The sequence below is a fragment of the Furipterus horrens genome, unplaced genomic scaffold (assembly GCF_987537825.1).
Source record: "Furipterus horrens unplaced genomic scaffold, mFurHor1.1.pri manual_scaffold_1, whole genome shotgun sequence".
Classification (NCBI taxonomy): domain Eukaryota; kingdom Metazoa; phylum Chordata; class Mammalia; order Chiroptera; family Furipteridae; genus Furipterus; species Furipterus horrens.
In genome coordinates, this window is record NW_028327171.1 from 154,282,468 (window position 1) to 154,302,080 (window position 19,613).

The window sequence follows — 19,613 nt, forward strand, 5'->3', positions numbered from 1 at the left end:
CTACTGTTGATGAATATTTGGCTTGTTTTCATTTGGGAATCCTAGTTCATGCCTCCCTATACATATGTGCAGGGGCTTCTCAGTGCATATATTTAGGAACAGAATTGCTTGATCAAAGTATGTTAACACTTACAACTTTACCAGATAAGTCCGAACTTTCCAGTTCACACTCTCACCACCAGTGGTTGCTTCCCATTGTTCTGTATGGTATTACTTGATATTGTTAGATTTCTTGGTATTGTTGCCAATCTGGTTGATGCATAGTAGTATTTCATTGAGGTTGTAACTGGAATAATGATATTTCCATCTTTTCATATATTTATCAGTCATTTGGATTTCAGATTTATTTTATTTAGTTTCATTTAAAAAATGCTGGTCAGGACTCACTAAGTTGATCTAATGACTCACAGTTGAAAAACAAGTGATCTAGGCTAAATTATTCTCCATTTTGAGCCTGTTTCTGTATCTGAAAAAAATGGAAATAACAATCTCATAAGGTTTTTATTATGGTCAAATAAGACATTATAGGTAAATTATACACATGGCACTGAGCACACAGTTTGTGCTCAACAAATGGTAACTATTATTAATACTGTTTTTAAAAAGAAAAAAAATTAATAAGATCTGAGTCTGGGCATAACCAACAGCTATGCTGCTCCCAAATCACAGCTCTTTCCAGCAGAACCACAAGAATCAACTCTCTATGGTTCTTAAGATGGCAGCACTTCCTCCTGCTGGGCACCATGAGCTGCTTGTATTTGTGCCGTTCTTGAGTAAGAGTAAAACTTATGCTTGAATTGTATTTGAAATATTGCCTTCCTATAAAATTATCTAGATATTTAATATTGGGTTGGCCATAAAGTTTGTTTGGTTTTTTTCCATAAGATGGCTCTAGTAGTGCTTAGATGTCTTTAACTTCATTCAAAATGATTTTGTTAGATTGCATTGTGACAGCTGTCATATCGGCATGCATTAAAAAAACTTATCAAAATTGGTAAATTTTTGTTTAGCCATTTTAATATTGAAGAGGGAAGTAAATATGCAACATTTTTTGGCATGTTATGCTTTATTCTTTCAAGAAAGGTAAAAACACACCCAAATCACAAAAAAAGATTTGTGCAGTGTATGGAAAAGGTGCTGTGACTGATTGAATGTGTCAGAAGTGGTTTGCAAAGTTTCATGCTGGAGATTTCTCACTGGATGATGCTCCACAGTAAGATAGACCAGTTGAAGTTGACTGCAATCAAATAGAGACATTAATTAAAAACAATCAACATTGTACCACACAGGAGATAGTTTACATACTCAAAATATCTAAATCAATAAAGTTTTTGGTGAAAATAAAAAACGTGTCTTTTATTTTATGGGAAAAAAACATACAGACTTTTTGGCCAACCCAATAGATAATGTGAAAATTTTGATAGGATTCTAAATATTATAAATTTTAAAATATTCCTTCTAAACAACCATGCACATTTTTTTTTCAAGTCAAAACAGATATTCCCACGTTCACAGTGCTATTTCTAATTTCTAATTTATTCCTGTGGGCTACTTTGCAAAATGAAATTGGTTGGATGATTGGCTTGCAGTAAACATGGTGTACCAAATTGGTTTCTAAATTTAGAGAAAGGTTCCGTCTTTCCTTATAATAACCAATAATAGAAGTATTAATAATAATGAAGTTTCTATGATTAAAAGTTAAATTCTGAAAATAACATACAAAAATGAATGTTAGCAGGAAGCAGCAATGTAAATTATAATTTTTACAAATGGTTATTTTGCTCTCTTTTTAAGGGATAACAACACGCAAATTGCAATTTACAACATGTTAATATATGTATCATATATGTCATAATTAAGTTCCATAGTCTTGAAGAATTTAGTACTATTAAAGAAACAAAGCTATTGGGAATAGTGAATAAAATTCTAAGAATCTTTTTTTAAGGCAAGTTTGTTTTAATAGATGCTGATTTCTATGCCTGATATCACTAAAATTTTACAAAGTTGTAATCATTGTTATTCATATAAATGTATTCAGAGAAATTTTTAGTTTACATTTGATAATATTTAAAGATGAACTCTAAATTTTAAATATAGTAGACTCCATGTCCTTTCTTGGAGGTTTTTGAGGACTGATTTTTGGTAATATCTCTTTGGCATAAAATGTTTTATGAAGTCCAGCTTCTCGAAGTGCTAACTCAAAACGAAGTCTAGGGTCAGAAATTATCTGTAGAAATAAAATACAAGGTAAATAGTAATTCATTGAAGTAAAGTAAATTTTATAATTTAGTTCCATATTTTTCCAAGCTGCATAATTTGTTTTTGCTAGACAAATGACTAGATGACAATACATTTCTGTATACAGTGACTACATCCCAATTATTTTTACTGAAAACATCCAAACTTTTTGACATCATCAATTCCCACTGTATCAGTGGTTTCCAACATAATATGTATAGACGATTTCATAGTAGATTAATCAAAGTACAACACATTAAAATTATTAGAAGATGAGATGAAAGAAGCTTATTTTCAGTACTATCACTGATTCATTATTTATTGACATCTGGAATATACAAATGTAGACAATCATTGATTAAAACAAAATAAATCTAAACCACAACCCTATGCATCTGCCTTTAAACAGACATTTTAATTTCTCCGTCATTTGACAATATGTAAGTTAAGTTTAAACACATGGCCACTACCTAAAACAAAAACAAAAAAGAAATCAATAGAACTTTTATTCCAAGGCCGGATTTCTATTTCAAGCAGAACTAGAAAATGCTTCCATCAATCTGATTCTAAGTGGGACGAGACATACAAGTAGTTCAAGTTCTGTTTTCACTTATAGCTGATTGGACTTTATTCCTATTTCTATGAATAGTAAATGTCAACAGTGCTGTTTGCAATGATAAGAAGGTAGCCACATATGGATTTTAGCTAAAGAAGCATTTACATGGATCTGAAGTCCCCCTAGAAGATTGGATAATAAGTTGTTGAAAAGTAGCCCCTCTTGTAGGGAGCTCTTCAATAGGGGTAGCAAGATTTTACATAGGTAACTGCAATTTGTGGGAACATGGGATAGATACCCCAAGAGTGGTACATCTCTTGGTGCCAATGAGACTAGAATAGTCTCAGGTAAGGAGGAGCACCTGAGCTAACGTCCAACTTATTCTTGTATAAAGCAGAGAAGGGAGGAAGAGAGATTGAGCAAGAAAGGAAGACACATGCAAATTCAGAGGTAAAATAGGTCAATTTGGAATCAGGGTAGTTGGGTAAAGCACCATTGGGGAACACTGGAAAAGGACTATTCTAAGAGGGGACATGAATTTGAAAGGCTTAAAGGCTATGCCAAAGAGTCTGGAGAGCTACCGAAGTTGTATTTGTCTCTGTTTTTAGATGGCAAATAATATAATCACTGTCATTGCATAAAAAGATGGATCTGATGGTAAGTTCAGGATAAATTAAGGTGGCAGGCAAGAAAAGATGGAGGCAGGAAGAGTGGTTAGGGGTCTACTACAGTTGTCTAGACATGAAGTTATAAACATGCCTCAATTTGGCTGGTAGCAAGGAAGAGATAACTGTCAGAAACACTGTGAGGGGAAGAATTAGTAGAACTTGGCAACTGACCAGATACAGGGACTAGAGGTAATGATGCATGTAAGTCAAGAATAATACAGGGATTTATGTCTGACAACCAACATATGCAATCCTTAGGCCCGGGCTTCTCCTCTTCTGCTCCCAGACAGTCTCCCTGGTCACTCCCATTGACTTTGGTGATTGTGCTCCACCTGTGTGCTGTTCACTCTCTAATTGTCTCCAGCATTCGCCTCTCTCCTCAGCTCTGGGATTGAGGGGTTTAAACTGTTTCATTATTCTATTTTTTGAATTAACAAAGTGAAATGGAGAACTTGGTGTGCTGATCTCCATCTTCCTAATTCCCCTCCCCAGAGGCAGCCGATCAGTTTCTTGTAAATGTGTACGAGACATTTTCACCCTAGACATGGCATGAACAAAAGTTCTCTCTGCCCAAGTCTGTTTTTTCTCCTATATTGTTTATGGCAGCGACACCTAATGATTATAATTTACTAAAGTACTACAAGGTGCCAGGCAATGCGCTAGGCAATTGACATTTATTATCTTAATCTTCACAAGAACCTTGCAAATTATTGTTTTACAGATGAAGAAAACAAGACAAGACGGATGTTAAACAGCTTACACAACTTCACACAACTGGCAGAAAAAACTGGCTGGTTTTAGAACTACCCTCTTTTCATTACCGCTCCTTCCTTATCTCAGTCAGAGCAATTCTTGCCCCTCTCCCCACTTGCATGAGGGCTCCACCATCTTGAAGGGTTCTGACCCCAAACCCACCTTTAGCCCCCCCTCCCCCAGCCTCACCAGTTTTCCATTTAGGACATGTTGCTAAATCATAAATTTGGTTATGTAATTCACCTGCTTCAAAGTCTCACCTCTGCTCACTGTATAAAGGTAAAATGTCTTAGCAAAGAAGACCTACTACAATACTTTCTCACAATCTCACCCTAACCTATGTTTCCAGTCTCACCTCCCAGCTCCCACCCTTGACATGTACCTTACATTGAAGATACACCACTAAGGGCCTCCTTCCACCCTCTTCCATGGGTGCAACCCTTATTTCTTCAGCCCAGATACTGGAGAGCTTTCCAGCTTCTGACTTCAATTCTTTGCAAGCCCCAGCTGCCCTCCCCACATTGGCTTCTGAAAACACCCTTGCATCTTCATAACTTATCCCTCCCCCTACACCCACTCCCTCCCCCTAATCTGTTTTTAGCTTGTCATCTGAAATGAATTTTGTTTCCACTGCCAAAAACCTTCAACTGAGATAAAGCTGAACTTTCCTCTTTGACACTTTCTTTGACTTCCCCAGTCAGGGTTAACATTTGCCTCCCTCCCCATCTGCTGCAGCCCCCTATTAGGGAGGTGACCTCACCCTAGTGGCCCTGCTCTTTCTTCCACACAGGACAAGTCTATTCTGCTCAGGAGGGCACTTTGCACAGTGCCAGATACAGTATATATTCCATCAATATTTGTCCAGTTAATAGATGATTTGTTCATCTTTTTAATCCCTAGCAAAGTATGCAGCACACACTAGAGGCACACTTGATTTATTTGTCAATGGGTAAATGGGTAAAGTTTCCTGCTGTTTAAATAATTAAATAAGCATTTAGCAACTCTGCTTAGATTTGCAAAATTAACTGCTTTCTTCCTTAATTTCAAGGACACACATTCATTTATCTGTTTTCCCTCTCTCTCCCCTAGAAATGGTTAAATAGCCCCTTAATATTTTTCCACAGAAAATGTTTTATCATTAGCTCTGATGTGTTATCTTCTGCTCATTTTAATTTCTGAAAGTTTCCTTTCGCTTTGTTTAATCAATATCATCAGTTTTTTCTTCAAAAGGCTTTATGTTATAAATTTAAATAAATTCTGAATACGATAGAGCAATATTCACCAACAAAATACAGTATTAACACAAGTTTAAAGTAAAATTTTGTAAAATTATTTTTAAGTTAAAAAATAATTTTCAATGACAGATTCATAACATTTCCAGATAAATTGCTTTTTCTATGCTCACCTATCAACTATTTTAGAATATCAATCGTTGTGCAGTAATTATGTGCTATCATTTAGAAGTAAAAATTAGGCTGATATGTGTAGTATTCAAATGTAAATATTGAAAATGGTTTGTAACCCAAAACACACACTTCTACAGTTCTTAACATCATCATGGCTTTTACATTAATCATGCTAATTCCCACAATTACCTGCTGTTCATTGTATGTATTCAATGTGAAGAGTGGCTTTTGAAGAATAAATTCTTCCTCAATTCCAACACCCATCCTTGCTTTCGATGCTGTTGTATCTGACATCATTCTAACAGGATCAAATTGAGCAACGATAGCAACCTAAAAGAAGAGAAAGCATAGCAAATTGGAACAAGATACAAGCTAAATACTTCTGGACAATATTATTGATATTTAATGTGCATTAAAGTTAAGAAATTTTATTAAAGATAAAACCTAAGAGGGAATGGTAGAAAAATATTAAACCAGGCCAGTCCTAGAGATCCACAAAGGCATTAGCAATTTAAAAACAAAATATAATCCTAAAAGGCTATGATATGAAATTGTTTACTATTGACTGAAATTACTGTTATGATTAAATTTAGATAAAAATTTGTCTTTCTGATACAAAGTCATACGAACTCTTACATAGAAAACCTACATATTTAAACACCTTGAAAGTAACCAAAAGTTAAAAAAACATTAATTTTTAACTACTAGCAATGTATGGCCATGGTGACAACCTCATGAAATTTTTAGAAAGTTTGATCTGATGAAACTGAATCTAGAGCATATTATTCATGGGCAGGGTTGAGTGCTGTGGCATGACAGGGCAAGATGGGTGAATTTCCATTGTACCAGGTGACTGGCTGGATTTCCAGGCTCTGTTATAAGCCAGTGTTCCTGCTTCTGCTGAAGAACTGCAACTTCACTTTAACAAAAATGCCCTTGTTCTTTACGATAATTGAAATTATTTAAAACTGTGTCCTAATGAAATAAAGCCACTAATTTTGTAAATCATATGTACCATTGGTAACACCCGTCTGTTAACTCTAAAGTCAAGAATTAGCAATGAAGAAAATGGCATTTTTAATGCATTTAGGAACTATAATGACTTAACTGGGGCTGAACATACTTTAATTGTTATGGGTTTCCTAGTCAAAATGTTATACTACCATTATTTTAAACAGCAATTACATATTATGGACACACATATTTCCTCTTTCTAAGGGTCCATAAACGGAAAGAATTCTAATCAGATAGACTCTTTAGTTATCAAAGTTGTATTTTGAACAAGAATGTGTTTAGTATCAGTGACATTAAGTTTTGTCCCCGGAAAGCCACGGTATACGTGTATACTTATTTGCTAATGACTGAATAATTTAAATTTTGTTGAATCTACCATGACCAGGACTTCCATTCCTATGCTCTGAATTTCTCTAAGCTATTTTATCAAAGAAGGTGCTACACATTTACACTTCCTCTACACTACCTCATCTTGGTTTGAAATCAGTCCGACCTTTACTAGCTGTGTGATTCCTGGAACCTATGTCTCCCCAGTTTTCTGTTCTATAAAATATGAATACTAATAACACCTACAGCATAGGGTCTTGTAGAGATTAAATGAGGTAAAACCTCAGTGTTTAAAAGAGAACTCTATACTTAGTAAACATTCAAAAAATGTGAACAGACATTACAACGAACCTATCAGGCAGGTAATCATGTTATTACATATTCCCGCTTTGCAGAGGGGGAAATAAAGAGTAGGAAGGTTAAGTAAAAGATCTAAGTGTCTTCTGTCAGTGAGTAGCAAACCAGGTGGTACCAGGTTTGGAAGACACCAGAGGCCAAGTTCTTTTCCAAGATTCTATGCTGCCTCCACTGGCACTGAACAGAAACCAGATAGTCATTTCCTATTAGCTGGGAAGTGGTGTCCATGAAGACTTCAGGGCTTATGAGTTGAGCTAATCACTTCCAGGTTAAAAACTCTGAAGTATTACCAACTAAAACTATTTAATCACATTTCCCAAACTCTTAAGTTTCTGATCTTGCAATCTACTGTCTACTTTCAAAATTTTGGGGAGGCTTTTATTTCTCCACACACAAAAAATGTATTTTTAAAAAGTGATTTTTAACATGTTTGTTTATTATGGGATTTTTCCAATCAGAGGTTCCTACCCCAAAGAGAATTATCTTGCTTAAGGTTTGCCAGGTTTTTTGAGGAGAGTAAAATCTTTTGGCTAGATGCAAAGTTTCACTGCTGTAAATGGAGATGCATTTAAATCCTGGGAGAGCTTTTGAAAAGGTGCTGATAAAGTTCTTTTAATATACTAAGAAACTGGAAATGGTTCAACATAAATCTAATTGCTCCCAGGAATGAAGACCACTGTCTCAGTTTAGAAAAGGTACATTTTATACAGCAAAACTCCTAAACTAAGCCCTAGTAATGTTATTAAGAGCACTTAGAAACATTTTTTTAAACCACCCATGAAAATTTCAAATTAAAAACACCTGTTTCCTAAGGGCTTCTAGCCGCCTCTCTCTCTCTTCTTCTTCGTGTGCTTCTTGAAGAGCCACTTCTTTCTTCTCCATCAAACGCTTTTCCAGTAATTGTTGTCTGTAGTTTACCCTTTAAATATAATGCACAGGGAAGTTGGGGAAACATCACCATAATCTTGGAAATTATATGGATAAAAGCATAGTGGCAAAGGCATTTCAGAATTTTTTTACTTGCTTTGCTTTTCACTTGCTTTTGGTTATTTCTCATATCAAAACAATAGAAGACATTTGTATAAAATGCAACATACAATAATTCTAGTAACTGGGTCATGGGGCAGGAAAACGGGGTAAAATCCAATCCATCTCTTTATTCATTGAAATCATTGTATTAACTCTCCAACGGTCTGTTGGCTGCAGCTAATCTATGTCTTCTGATGAGTTTTAACACAACTTGAGGTTCTAAAAGGCTCTATTACTTGTTAAATATACTTACTGTTAGGAAGAATAGCAAATAAAATACTATAATAATATGCACAAATTATCTCAATTACTAGAATGTAAGCCAAACTATATCTATATTGTTACTCATTTTGACAAGGATGTTGTTTCTGGGTGTGTGTGTGTGTGTGTGTGTGTGTGTCTGTGTGGTAAGCAACTTTAAAAATTGCACTTTGACTGTAGATGGCAGCAAAAACATGACTTTGCCTTAGCATTACGCTTCTGTCCTCCTTAAAATCAGCAGATATATCATGGCACATTTAAACACCTGTTTTAATACCCCCAAGCCTATTTGGCCCTCCTTTGTTGATGGTTTTGGTTGGCCTCTCTTACCATCTCCTTACCCAAGCTACTCTTCTACTGAATTATAGAGATAAGATTTGTCTTTTCAAAAAAAAGTAGTCACTTGTGTTCTCCATCATTGATGATTTAGACCTAACCTTATTTGCGACATCAGTCACAAATGTGCTTTGCCCTTACTGTGTACACTTGCATTTTCCATGGATGTACTTTCATTAGACCCTTTCTATTCTGAATCCTGATATTTAGTGAGGTGTTCACTGTGCAAGAAGGCTTGTGCTAAGTCCTTTACATGAGTCATCTCATTTAGACTTCACAACAGCCCTATGTTGGGGTGCCATTATTGATCCCATTTTCAAGATAAAGAAACGGAAGCATAGACAGGTGATGTAACCTGTCCCAGTTCTCACACTCAGTAAGCGGCAGAGCCAGAGATCAAGCCCAGGCAGTCTGGCCTGGCACCCGTGTCTACCTTCTCCCACCACCATGCAATTAATAACTACATATATGCTCTTCTCTCTTCTCCCCTTGATGGCTCCACTCCCCTCACTGACTGATGAGCACTTGCACCATGTCAAGTCCTCTGCCCTTAAGAAATCTGTAGTTTAACATCACACTCCGAAGAGGGACTCCAGCAGCTAGTCACTTGCCTTTCCCACGCATGCAAGGAGTTCGGACTAGCCATCAGCCTGACGAAGACGAACGTTATGGCTCAAGGCACGGGGACTCCCCCATGCATCACCATCGACGGATACACCCTGGAGGTTGTCAACGACTTCACTTACCTCGGGTCCACCATCTCGAGCTCTCTGTCAGTTGACTTGGAGGTCAACCGGAGAATCGCCAGGGCAGCCACAGTTATGGCCAAACTGAACTGGTGAGCGTGGAACAATTCCAGCCTCACTGAGAAAACCAGACTGCGCATCTACCAAGCCTGCGTACTCAGCACTCTCCTCTATGGCAGCGAGACGTGGACCACCTACGCAAGGCACGAAAGGAAACTCAACAGCTTCCACATGAGGTGCCTGCGACGCGTCCTGCATGTCGCCTGGCAGGATAAGGTCCCCAACACCGAGGTGCTGAAGCGAGCCAATATGAGCAGTTTGCATGCAGTTCTTAGCGAGAGACGCCTCAGGTGGCTCGGCCATGTCAAAAGAATGGATGCAGGCCGTATCCCCAAAGACCTCCTCTACGGCGAGCTAGCAGAAGGCAAGAGGATGACAGGGCGCCCAAAACTGCGGTTCAAAGACATCTGCAAAAAGGACATGACACAATGCTCCATCAATCTCAACACATGGGAAGTTCAAGCAGACGACCGCCTAGCCTGGAGGCTCGCGGTCAGGCAAGGTACGTCACGCGCAGAGGCTGCGCGCAACGAGGAGGCGGTCCAGAAAAGATCGAGGCGGAAGCAGCGTCAACAGCAGCAACAACGGCCATCTGCCTTCACCTGTACCAAGTGCGGCAGGGATTGTCACTCCCGAGTCGGACTGCACAGCCATTCTCGGCGGTGCAGATAGACTCTCAAGAAGCTACGCCATCGTCTCTCGAGACGGACGGCTGCCGATGATGATGACGATGATGATGAACACAGAAATAAGAACTAAGAACTAAGCAAGGTATACACAGTGCCTCCAGAGTGGTACCAACAAGGCCCACTGAGAATTTGGAGAAAGGTGAGATGACTTCTTGCTGGGTTGTAGAAAAGACTGCTGGATTTAGCAAGTGCTTTCTTGAGGAGGCAGCACCTGAGCAGGGGTTGGGGGTCTGGGATCTGAAGAGACAAGGAGGCATGACTGCTGAGGGGAGAAGGCCAAGGATGGGTTGCTCTTAGACTTGAGCAAGTGGAGGGCTGACATCCGAGAGTGGGTGATTTCTTAACTTCTGTCCCTGGGAATGTAGCTTGCATCACCTAGTCCCAGCCCTGAGAAGGGAAGAATTCAGGGAGGCTAGAACAGAGTGAGCAAATGACCAATGATAGGCAGTAGGCCCGGGAAGTATTGGCAAAGCCAAGCCGGTTCTTTCCCTCAGGAAGAGTTGCTTCTGGGGAGGAAAACTTGTAAAAACCAGGTTGCTCCTGAGGCTGGAATTGAAGAAGCACAGGGAGAAGAAAGGTGGGAAGCATACAATAAATCCTCGGAGAGGGCAAAACCCAGAGGGAATTTAAAGGGAAAACCCTCAGCAACTTTGGTGGATGCAGCAGACCTCCCCATTATCTCACATGGCAGAAGTTGGCACCGTCAGATACACAGATTAAAGAATTGACAGACCAGATTGTTCCTTTTCTCCTATGCCTCCATGCCATGAAAAGCTATATTTCTCATTCTCTCCATTTTCACTAAGGCATGACATAACCTCCCTAATGAGGTTCTACTCAGTTGAAGTGCTGAGTACAAGCTAAGTGAACCACTGTGAAGGTTCGATTAAAAGACACCCTGGGATTTGACAATTACCATATGCTCATTCTCGGGACCTTTGGAAAGTTTCTCTTCCTTTGGGATATATACGTTGCTTTCTCAGCAACAAAGTTTTGTTTGCTTCTTGGAAAAGTGATGGTTGTTCCAGTTAAGGGAAATGGACTAGTGAGGGAGAAATTGCAAATGAGAATAAAGTATTTTGAACCCGTGTTGTAAAAAAGGCTCGTTCATGATTTACTTTGAGGCTAATTCATTCATTCAACAAACATTTGCTGAGCTCCTGCTCTGCATCAATGACTATGTGAGGCACTGGAGACACAATTTCAACACAACAGGCATGCTCCTCTCCTAAAAGACAATCTAATGGGAATACAAAGACCCAGGGGATAGTGATGCAGGATGGCTCTTGCTCTGATGGGACAATGGGGCAGAGGCCATCAGAGAGGCACCTTCGCCAGGCTTAGAACAGTCAGGGGAACATCCAAAAGGAATTGATCTCAATTTTAGGCCTCCACTGAAGAAAGAACTCACCAGAGGGGGAGACAATAGGAAGAATGCTTGAAGAAGAAGAAGAAGGAGCAGAAGGAGAAGAAGAAGGAGAAGGAAGAAGAAGGAGGAGGAGGAGAAGAAGGAGAATAAGGAGAATACTCAGAAATGAGAAAGCATAGTATGCTTGAAAAATTGGAAAAAGAAAAAAGAAAAAAATCTTAGTATGACCCAAAATGACCAATGCAAGGCAGGGAGTCCAAAGAATGAGGCTGGAGAGATGAGGGGAGCCAGACTGTGGGGGCTTCACAAGCATGAGGGTTTTTGATCAGGGAAATGCGGTGGTCACAAACGTCCTTTCAATGATATGGAGAATGGATTGATAAGGAGGCAAGACCTGAGAGAGTTATCCAGATGCAAGTTGATGGTTTCCTGAACTAGGGCACGGGGAGAGGTACTGGTAGGAGGTAGAGAGAAGACATAAATTTAAAATTTAAATCGAAAATAGAATAAATAGGAGTTGTTAGTTTATTTTATGGGAAAGAGGGAAAGACAGATGAAGTAAAGGTTTCTGTCTTGCACAGTGAATGATAGAGTCTCTCACTAAAAATGGGAACTTAGAGCAACAGAGAAAGAATGAGTTTCAATTTGGACACAGGCCTGCCTTCCCAAGATCTGGGCCAAGGAAATCAATGGGAATCTTATCCATGGCAAAGAATGTAGGCCGTGGGCAGATGATATCAATCAGGAGGAGAGTATGGGCACACCTCGTTGTGGTGCACTTCCCAGATGTTGCATATTTTACAAATTGAAGTCAGCACTCACTTTATTGAAAATCTCGCTTTATTGTGGTGGTCTGGAATCCAACCTGCAACATCCCAAGGTGCGCCTGTGTAGAGTAAGAAGAAACGTTGGCCTAGGATTCATTCCCAAGGAAACATTTAAGAAAGGGACTGAAAAAGAGGAAACTCTCTAGGAGATTGAGGAGACACGCTGCCAAAGCAGCAGAGGAAAATGGGATCAGTCATGTCAAATGCTATGAAAAGGTCAATTATAATGCAAGACAGTCATCATATTAAGTAACAGGGAGCCACTGATGATCTTGGCAAGAGCAGTCAGTAGAGAGAAGGCTGAGGAATTAGTGGGAGGTAGGGATGGAAGCAAGGAGTGGAGACAACTCCTTCAGTTAGGCTAGTGTGAAAGGTGGGGGGGGGGGGTTGGCAGGGAGAAACGGGGAGGTGCCGAAGGGAGCACAAAGCTGACACTGGCTCCAAAGTGAGCAGGATTCCTCTGGCTACCTTAAAGACTAACCAAAGGAAAATTTAAGGCAACAGGAGACACTCACAGTTCTCATTTTTACAAAGACTGTGGAGTAAACTCTAAATAGTTATTCACTTTAAAGGGGGGAACTCTTGGTGCCTCTTTCTTCTCCCTCTCTGAATAGAAAAATTTCTTTGCCAAAAAGTAGTGATGCAGAAAAACTTCTGGAAGAAAGCCAAATACTCACATATTTGTGGAGAAAGAAAATAGCAACACAGTGAAGTCAATCATTTGGAATATTTTCTGCGTAAATACCCTTGGCCATTTGGGATAGCAGATTTTCTCTAAATTAAACTGTTGCTCTGAAAGTCAATGTCGGAAAGTGGCTAAACTCAATAGCCTTTAAGTTGTGCCCTGAATTCCCAAACAGAATCCGAGGTGCTTCTCCCAGTCTGGCTTTATGATCCCTGAGCCTACAAAGGTGGAAAGTGTGGCAAAAGAGGCATTTTCAACTTCTCTTTGGGGAAGAGAAGCATCATATTGTTCAAAACCAACAGCTGGTGGCAGAGCATTAGCAATAATATACAAAAGATTTTGTTTAAGCTCCAGGTCAAAGTGTAGTTGAAGGAACAGAAAGCTTTCACGTAGAAATGGAGAATCTACGCATCGTTTAGGGGACTTTTCCTGTGGGTATGGCACTCCAGGAGACGGGTTTACAAATGCAGATGGTTTGGAAACAACTTGAATTTTAGTAACACCCTCCCTTGGCTTCAGTGAAACTTCAGTAAGGACTTGGCAAAATCTTAGCATAAAATTGTGACCTCTCTTTATCTGGGGCCACAGGTAACTTCAGTCTTAAAAGAAGCTACAGTAACCGAGAGGGGAATAAAAGACTTCTGGAGAATAGCTGATAGTGGCAGGTTCTACATTTTTAAAAAATGCTTTAAGCAGTAAGTAAAGCAACATAAAAACATCTCTTAATTAAAGTATTCTAACCAGTGTTGAATTCCCCAAAAAATGTTTCAGGGGAGTAATTTAGACTATGAGGTTAAAGGCAATTTTATGAACAAACTTGCTACTTAGAGTTTAGGTCACCTGGCTTCCTCAGTATTAAGTACAAAATCTTTTAACAGGCTCATGACCACAGTGCTACTGCCAGAGGTGTTCTGCCTGCTGGGAAATCCATTTTTAGCTCCAGCCCACTCAGATAGTTGTTCTTCCCATCAAACAGAGAATCCCTCCATTAGCTATAGAGCATTTTGAGCAAAGAAGAGTTTTCAGATCAAAAGATAGGCGGGCCAGGTGGCAGCACCCCCTAAAGGTTGGGGAGGAAGAAAAGGGAAGGAGAAATGAGCCCAGAGAAAAGAAGGAAAAATAAATAACTGGGTACTCCCATTGGAGGGCATAAGCTGTCTAATGAAATGGGCAATGAGGCTCTTCTTAATGGGGATGCAGGCTAATGGTATAAGCAGAGGCCAATTTCTGCAAAGATAATGTGAATCCTAATACAAGGCAGTGACATCCTGGTACAGATTGGTGCGGGACAAGAACAAAGAGGGTTCATAGAGGATTCCCAGAACTAGGAGACCAACCCATGCCAGCCCCAAACAGTGACCATTCTTCCAGCACAGAGCACCTACTGGTTCCTTTGTGAGGTGTATAAGCAAGTTCCTATTGGAACTCCATTCTTTAATGGATTAATTAATTTAATGAGTCAACATACAGTTATTTGAACACCTACTATGTGCCAAGCACTGCCCTAGGTGCTCAAGGTACCATAGTGAAAAATTAAAACTGGACAGAAAAAATCCCCTCCCTCTTAAGTCTTACATTATTTGTGGTTTGTTCTATGTAAGCATGCCTAAATTAATATTCTAGTAAAATGAATACAGTTGTTCTCAATAAACTGTTTTTAAATGTATCACAAAGCCCTAAATTAGGGAGCCCATTCTTATATTATAACAGAAGGATGGTTCTCAACTCTGACAGTTATTAGCATCATTGGAACTTATAAAATCGAATGCCAAGGCACCACACCAAACTAATTAGATCAGAATCTGGTGGTGGGGCCCAATCATTGGTATTTTTAAAGCTTATAGTTGCCTCGGATGATACGAATGTGAGCCTAGGCTGAAGACCAGTACCACGTGTCCCAGTGGTTCACTAACCTGAATTAACATCTAGATCACCAGGAGGGCTTATTAGACCACAGATTGCTGGACCACCTCCAGAGTTTCTGATTCAGTAGGAGTGAGGCAGGGGGTCCAAAAATTTGCACCTCCAACAAGTTTCCAGGTGATGCTCATTCTGCTGATTTAGGGACCACAATTTGAGAACTGCAGCATAGATAAATAATTCAGATTAGAGGGACTCTACCTGACTACTGTTATCAAGATAAAACCAGGTATAAATTACTACCCAGGCAGGACTTATTTCTGATTGCACATGCAAAACACCACAGTTATATGCCTCAAGATTGTTCCAAACTAGAAGTTCCTGCTTTGGTGCTACTAACATTCAAGAGCAGAATCTTTCAACCTCACCCTGCCCCCATGCCCCTAGACACATGGATGACAGGTTCCCTTGGTGACAGTGGCCCTCTCGGGCTTGGGCCAGTGCTGGCAATGGGCAGCTGCAACAATGGCTGCCACTGAACCTCTTTCCTTCTCTCTGAAGGGCAAAACACTGGTACATCCTGATGACAGTAGAAAATCTCAGGCTACTGGTGATGTTTAAGGGGTCTATTCAGTAAAATCAAAGAAGGAAGAAATAACCTGAAAGCATTTCAGGCTTAAAAAGGAGGTGTGAGGCACTTCCTTAGGGAATAGTCCTTGAAGCTCCAAAGGGGTGGGATAGTTTATAATACTGGATGTAAAAACCCACAAAAGAGAGTGAAGTACATTTTCTTGCTGGTTGTAATCAGCACCACCCAGCTGTCTGAGTTCACTTGAGTTGGAAGTGCAGGGATAGAAGCAGCTGTGAACCGAGGACTTACACCTGGAAACTCAGAGCTGAGCACAGAACAAGATGTGAGGCTAGGACTACTGGAAGAAGGTTGCAGATATCACATCAGCACTTTCCCCAAGATAGTGCAGAAGGACATTCCTGTCCCAATTTATATGTCTCCCTCTTTTATTTTTTTAAACTATTCCTAACTCTTTCCATCTAGCTTTCAGTAATCCTTTTATATCCTCAGATGTCCTCAAATTTTTCTAAGAACAGTTTCTTCCCAATAGCATTTCAAACGTGGGATTTAGACCACAAGAGGTACATTGTCTATAGGAAAGTAAAAACAATAGAAGTCTATCTTGTTTGTTTTTTAATTACTATACACCTACAAGTCTGCACGAAGTTAGTGATAAAATACCCCCTTCAGAGGAATATACAATCCTCTCTCACTCCACTCTTCATTGCTCCTTTTAAAGGTTTTCCTTAATTTTGAAAACCAGTGCTTCCCAGGTGACACTCATTCCATTGCTACCATTTAAAAGCTAGGGGAGGAGACTGGCATTTTCTTGGCTCCCTAGGGACATTTCCAAAAAAGTTTTACCCATTGACTTTGTGATTAGACCATCCTCCTTCTAACAGGGTTTTTGGAATCAACTACTAACAGCTCAGGTCACACTGCCTAACATTAGTGTGGGTTACTCAAAAGTATGCTCTTATAGTCACCTGATCCCCAACAGCATTCACTTCTCCCCTGCTTTAACTCTGCTCCTTAGACCAAGCTTGGAGCTTGGCATCACCTAGAACCGCTCACCTGTCAAAGTCTTAAACTGGTGGATTCAGTTCTGACTCCAATCTCTAAGGCCACTGCATAGATTTGATAAAGGTTGTGCACTCCACCACTCTAGGAATGAATTGCCTGCCATCCTCCTACCTTGACTTATGTTCCCCCTCAACCTTACTCAGCTTGCCACCTTAGCCTACCAAGCTCTCCATTTTTTCAATGATATTCATTAACTGTGTACTATGTACCAGGCACTAGGCTAGATGTTCCCTTATGAAGTTTACTGCCTTTCCACCTCTTCCTTTTCTCCCAGGCTATGAGACACAATCAGACTTGACTTCATTCTCTCCCAGCTTTAAACCCCTGGGTCTATCTCTTCAAAGGCATTATCATCAATATCTTTTAATTATCTCTTTCCATACCTGCCTTGCCAATTCGCAGCCCTAATTCTTTGTTGAATTAATTACACATTTATGAGGCTGAGCCTTAGACATTCAACACTCCTCCAGTATCACTTTATTTACCCCCAGAGGCTTGTCTTTTACTGGCTCCTCCTCACTGTCCACCCAAGGTTCCGATATGAATCCTCTTCTTTTCACCATTTAAAAACATCTTGTGGGGAATCTGGCTCCAACTACAATCGAGGCATGAATATCTGTAGCCTCCACGTCCTTCAAAGCCCCAAGTCCTTTGATCTTTTATTCTATATTTTCTTTCTGTAATTTCAGGATCAACCTCAGACAAATCCCTCAAGTTTGATTATATTGCATTGATAGTTAAATGCAGAGCTTCTGCTTTAATGGGCATCTGAACTTAGTATAGAGTTGACATTGTCCTGTAAAAACTTAGGAACAAACCTAATGACACACGCCCAAATAGAAGGCAGAAAGGCCACCCCACATCCTCCTGGAGTTTAGTCACCATGGTACCGTAGGTATGATTATCAGGACAAAGATTCTGCCTAGTCTATTATTTTGGGTTTGCTCCAACCCAAAGGCAGACAATTAAGTTCCCAATGTTGAATACCTTATAACATGGCTGCAACAATTTTAGCCTGAAATATTTATAGTAGAATTATTCAGTTCAACTACTTAAAAATCTATGGTAAGCTTTCATAGAATTATAACTCTGAGCAATACAATTTCTTGAAACTAAGAAAATCTTTTATATTCTTAAAAAATTGACTGAGGTTATGACATTTGGGAATATTAGCTATAAGACATTTTATAAATTAGGAAATGTCTCCCAAAAATAATGAGTTTAATATCAGAATAGTTGATTTTTTGTTTGTTTGTTTGTTTTTTACTCCTACTTTCTGGCAGTAATTGGATACCAGGGCTAACTGCCTATTATAGCCATATTTAGATTTCAATAATTACTCCACATTGTGGTAGACATTTGTTTTTGTTTTTGTTTTAAATCCCCTAAGATCAACCTAGTAATAGCAACCCTCTTTGAAATGCCTTGCTTCATTTTGTGTAGGTGTGTTGAAGCTTTTAACCAGGGAATCCCCTCCTCCCATTTCCTGGTATTAGGGGTTTACCTGTGACCAGATACAGTTAATAATAGTACATTATGAATCCGTCGGCAGCCATCCGTCTCCAGAGACGATGGTGTAGCTTCTTAAGAGTCTATCTGCACCGCCAAGAATGGCTGTGCAGTCCAACTCGGGAGTGACACGGTATCTGTCTCCTCCCGTGTTGCATCGACATCTTGTGATGACGCTGGAGTGTCCTCTCCAGTGAAGCTGAAGCTACAGAGCCTGGGCAGGGTGATATGGAGGGTCTGCTGTTGCCCATGCAGCAGACCCCCCCTCTCTTCGCAGCTGAAGGGTCCAAGGGAAAGACAGAGTCAATACAGCTTGGTTTCAGGTGCGCCGCAGGAGTTGCCGGTGTTGACTACAACATCAAACCGCCTTAGGGACTCCGGCTCTGGATTTTCTGTCGGGGTTTACTCCCTTAGCCTTTCCCCTGAAGAGGTATGCCGCAAGGCAGTGGAGGTTTTTTGGAGTCAGAGTTTTCCTTCTCTGAGTACATTATGAATATGACTATAGTAATTGGCCCTTAGTGAACACAGGACTTCATCTGAGCCATTCAGAATCTTTCCATGGGAATTATATATAGATATTGAAGAAGATAAGCTTTGTCTTCTCTCTGAGGTTGCCAAACTATATACTGATATAATTAAGCCTAGAGCTGCTTTTATCCATGCCTCTTCTTCCTCTCTGCCTCCAGCTCAGACAAGTGAGGAAGTCCATATCAATGCACCAATAGCTACAAAGAAGTGAAAAGAGAGTGAGGGGAACCTGAAGATGCAATTTGAATCCAGCCCTGAGGCTGGATCCATTCCTAATTCTCATTCATGTAAATCAATTCACTCCCTATTCTGACTCAACTACTTTGAGTTAGGTTTCTTTCAGTCACTTCTGAGGAGTCCTGACAAATAAACACATCTCTCGTGTATAAGGGAATACTTATCTTTTTCTCTTCTATAACGGAAGAGCACATACCAAGCTGTTCCAAGTGTTAATCAGTTCATTTCCCAAATTGATGGCCCATGTAATGTTAGTATCTATCAGGATGTTAACACATGTGCCATGATAAATGTGTTGGATGTTCAAGTAAGTCTGGGAAAAACTAAGATAAACAAAGTGGAATAGGTTTCTTTACAGTAGGACCTCTCAGACTATTTAATATCATATGGTGGTATGTATTATGAAACTCCAAAATGGGACTCAGTGTGCTCATTTCCCCAAATTATCTGGTATCAGAAACCTTTTTCAATAGAACTCGGGTTGGAAAATGTTGCTTGCCTTTC

The 19,613-nt window shown here is 39.8% G+C and overlaps 1 protein-coding gene across 3 annotated transcripts in view; it reads right to left on the bottom strand.

Moving 5' to 3' along the window:
- Positions 1 to 1,021: 1,021 nt before the first annotated feature.
- The window catches only part of CCDC148 (coiled-coil domain containing 148), a 170,867-nt gene continuing 152,275 nt past the window's right edge, over positions 1,022 to 19,613 (bottom strand). For 2 of the 3 annotated variants that reach the window (XM_090267592.1, XM_090267584.1), the window contains 3 exons: positions 8,121 to 8,238; positions 5,811 to 5,951; positions 1,972 to 2,227 (listed from right to left, as the gene is read on the bottom strand). In XM_090267592.1, the coding sequence (XP_090123718.1) occupies positions 2,081 to 2,227; positions 5,811 to 5,951; positions 8,121 to 8,238 (406 nt within the window). In that variant the 3' untranslated portion in view covers positions 1,972 to 2,080. Of the gene's footprint in view, positions 1,238 to 1,971; positions 2,228 to 5,810; positions 5,952 to 8,120; positions 8,239 to 19,613 lie in introns of those variants that run through there. The other variant, XM_090267587.1, reaches the window with a different exon arrangement.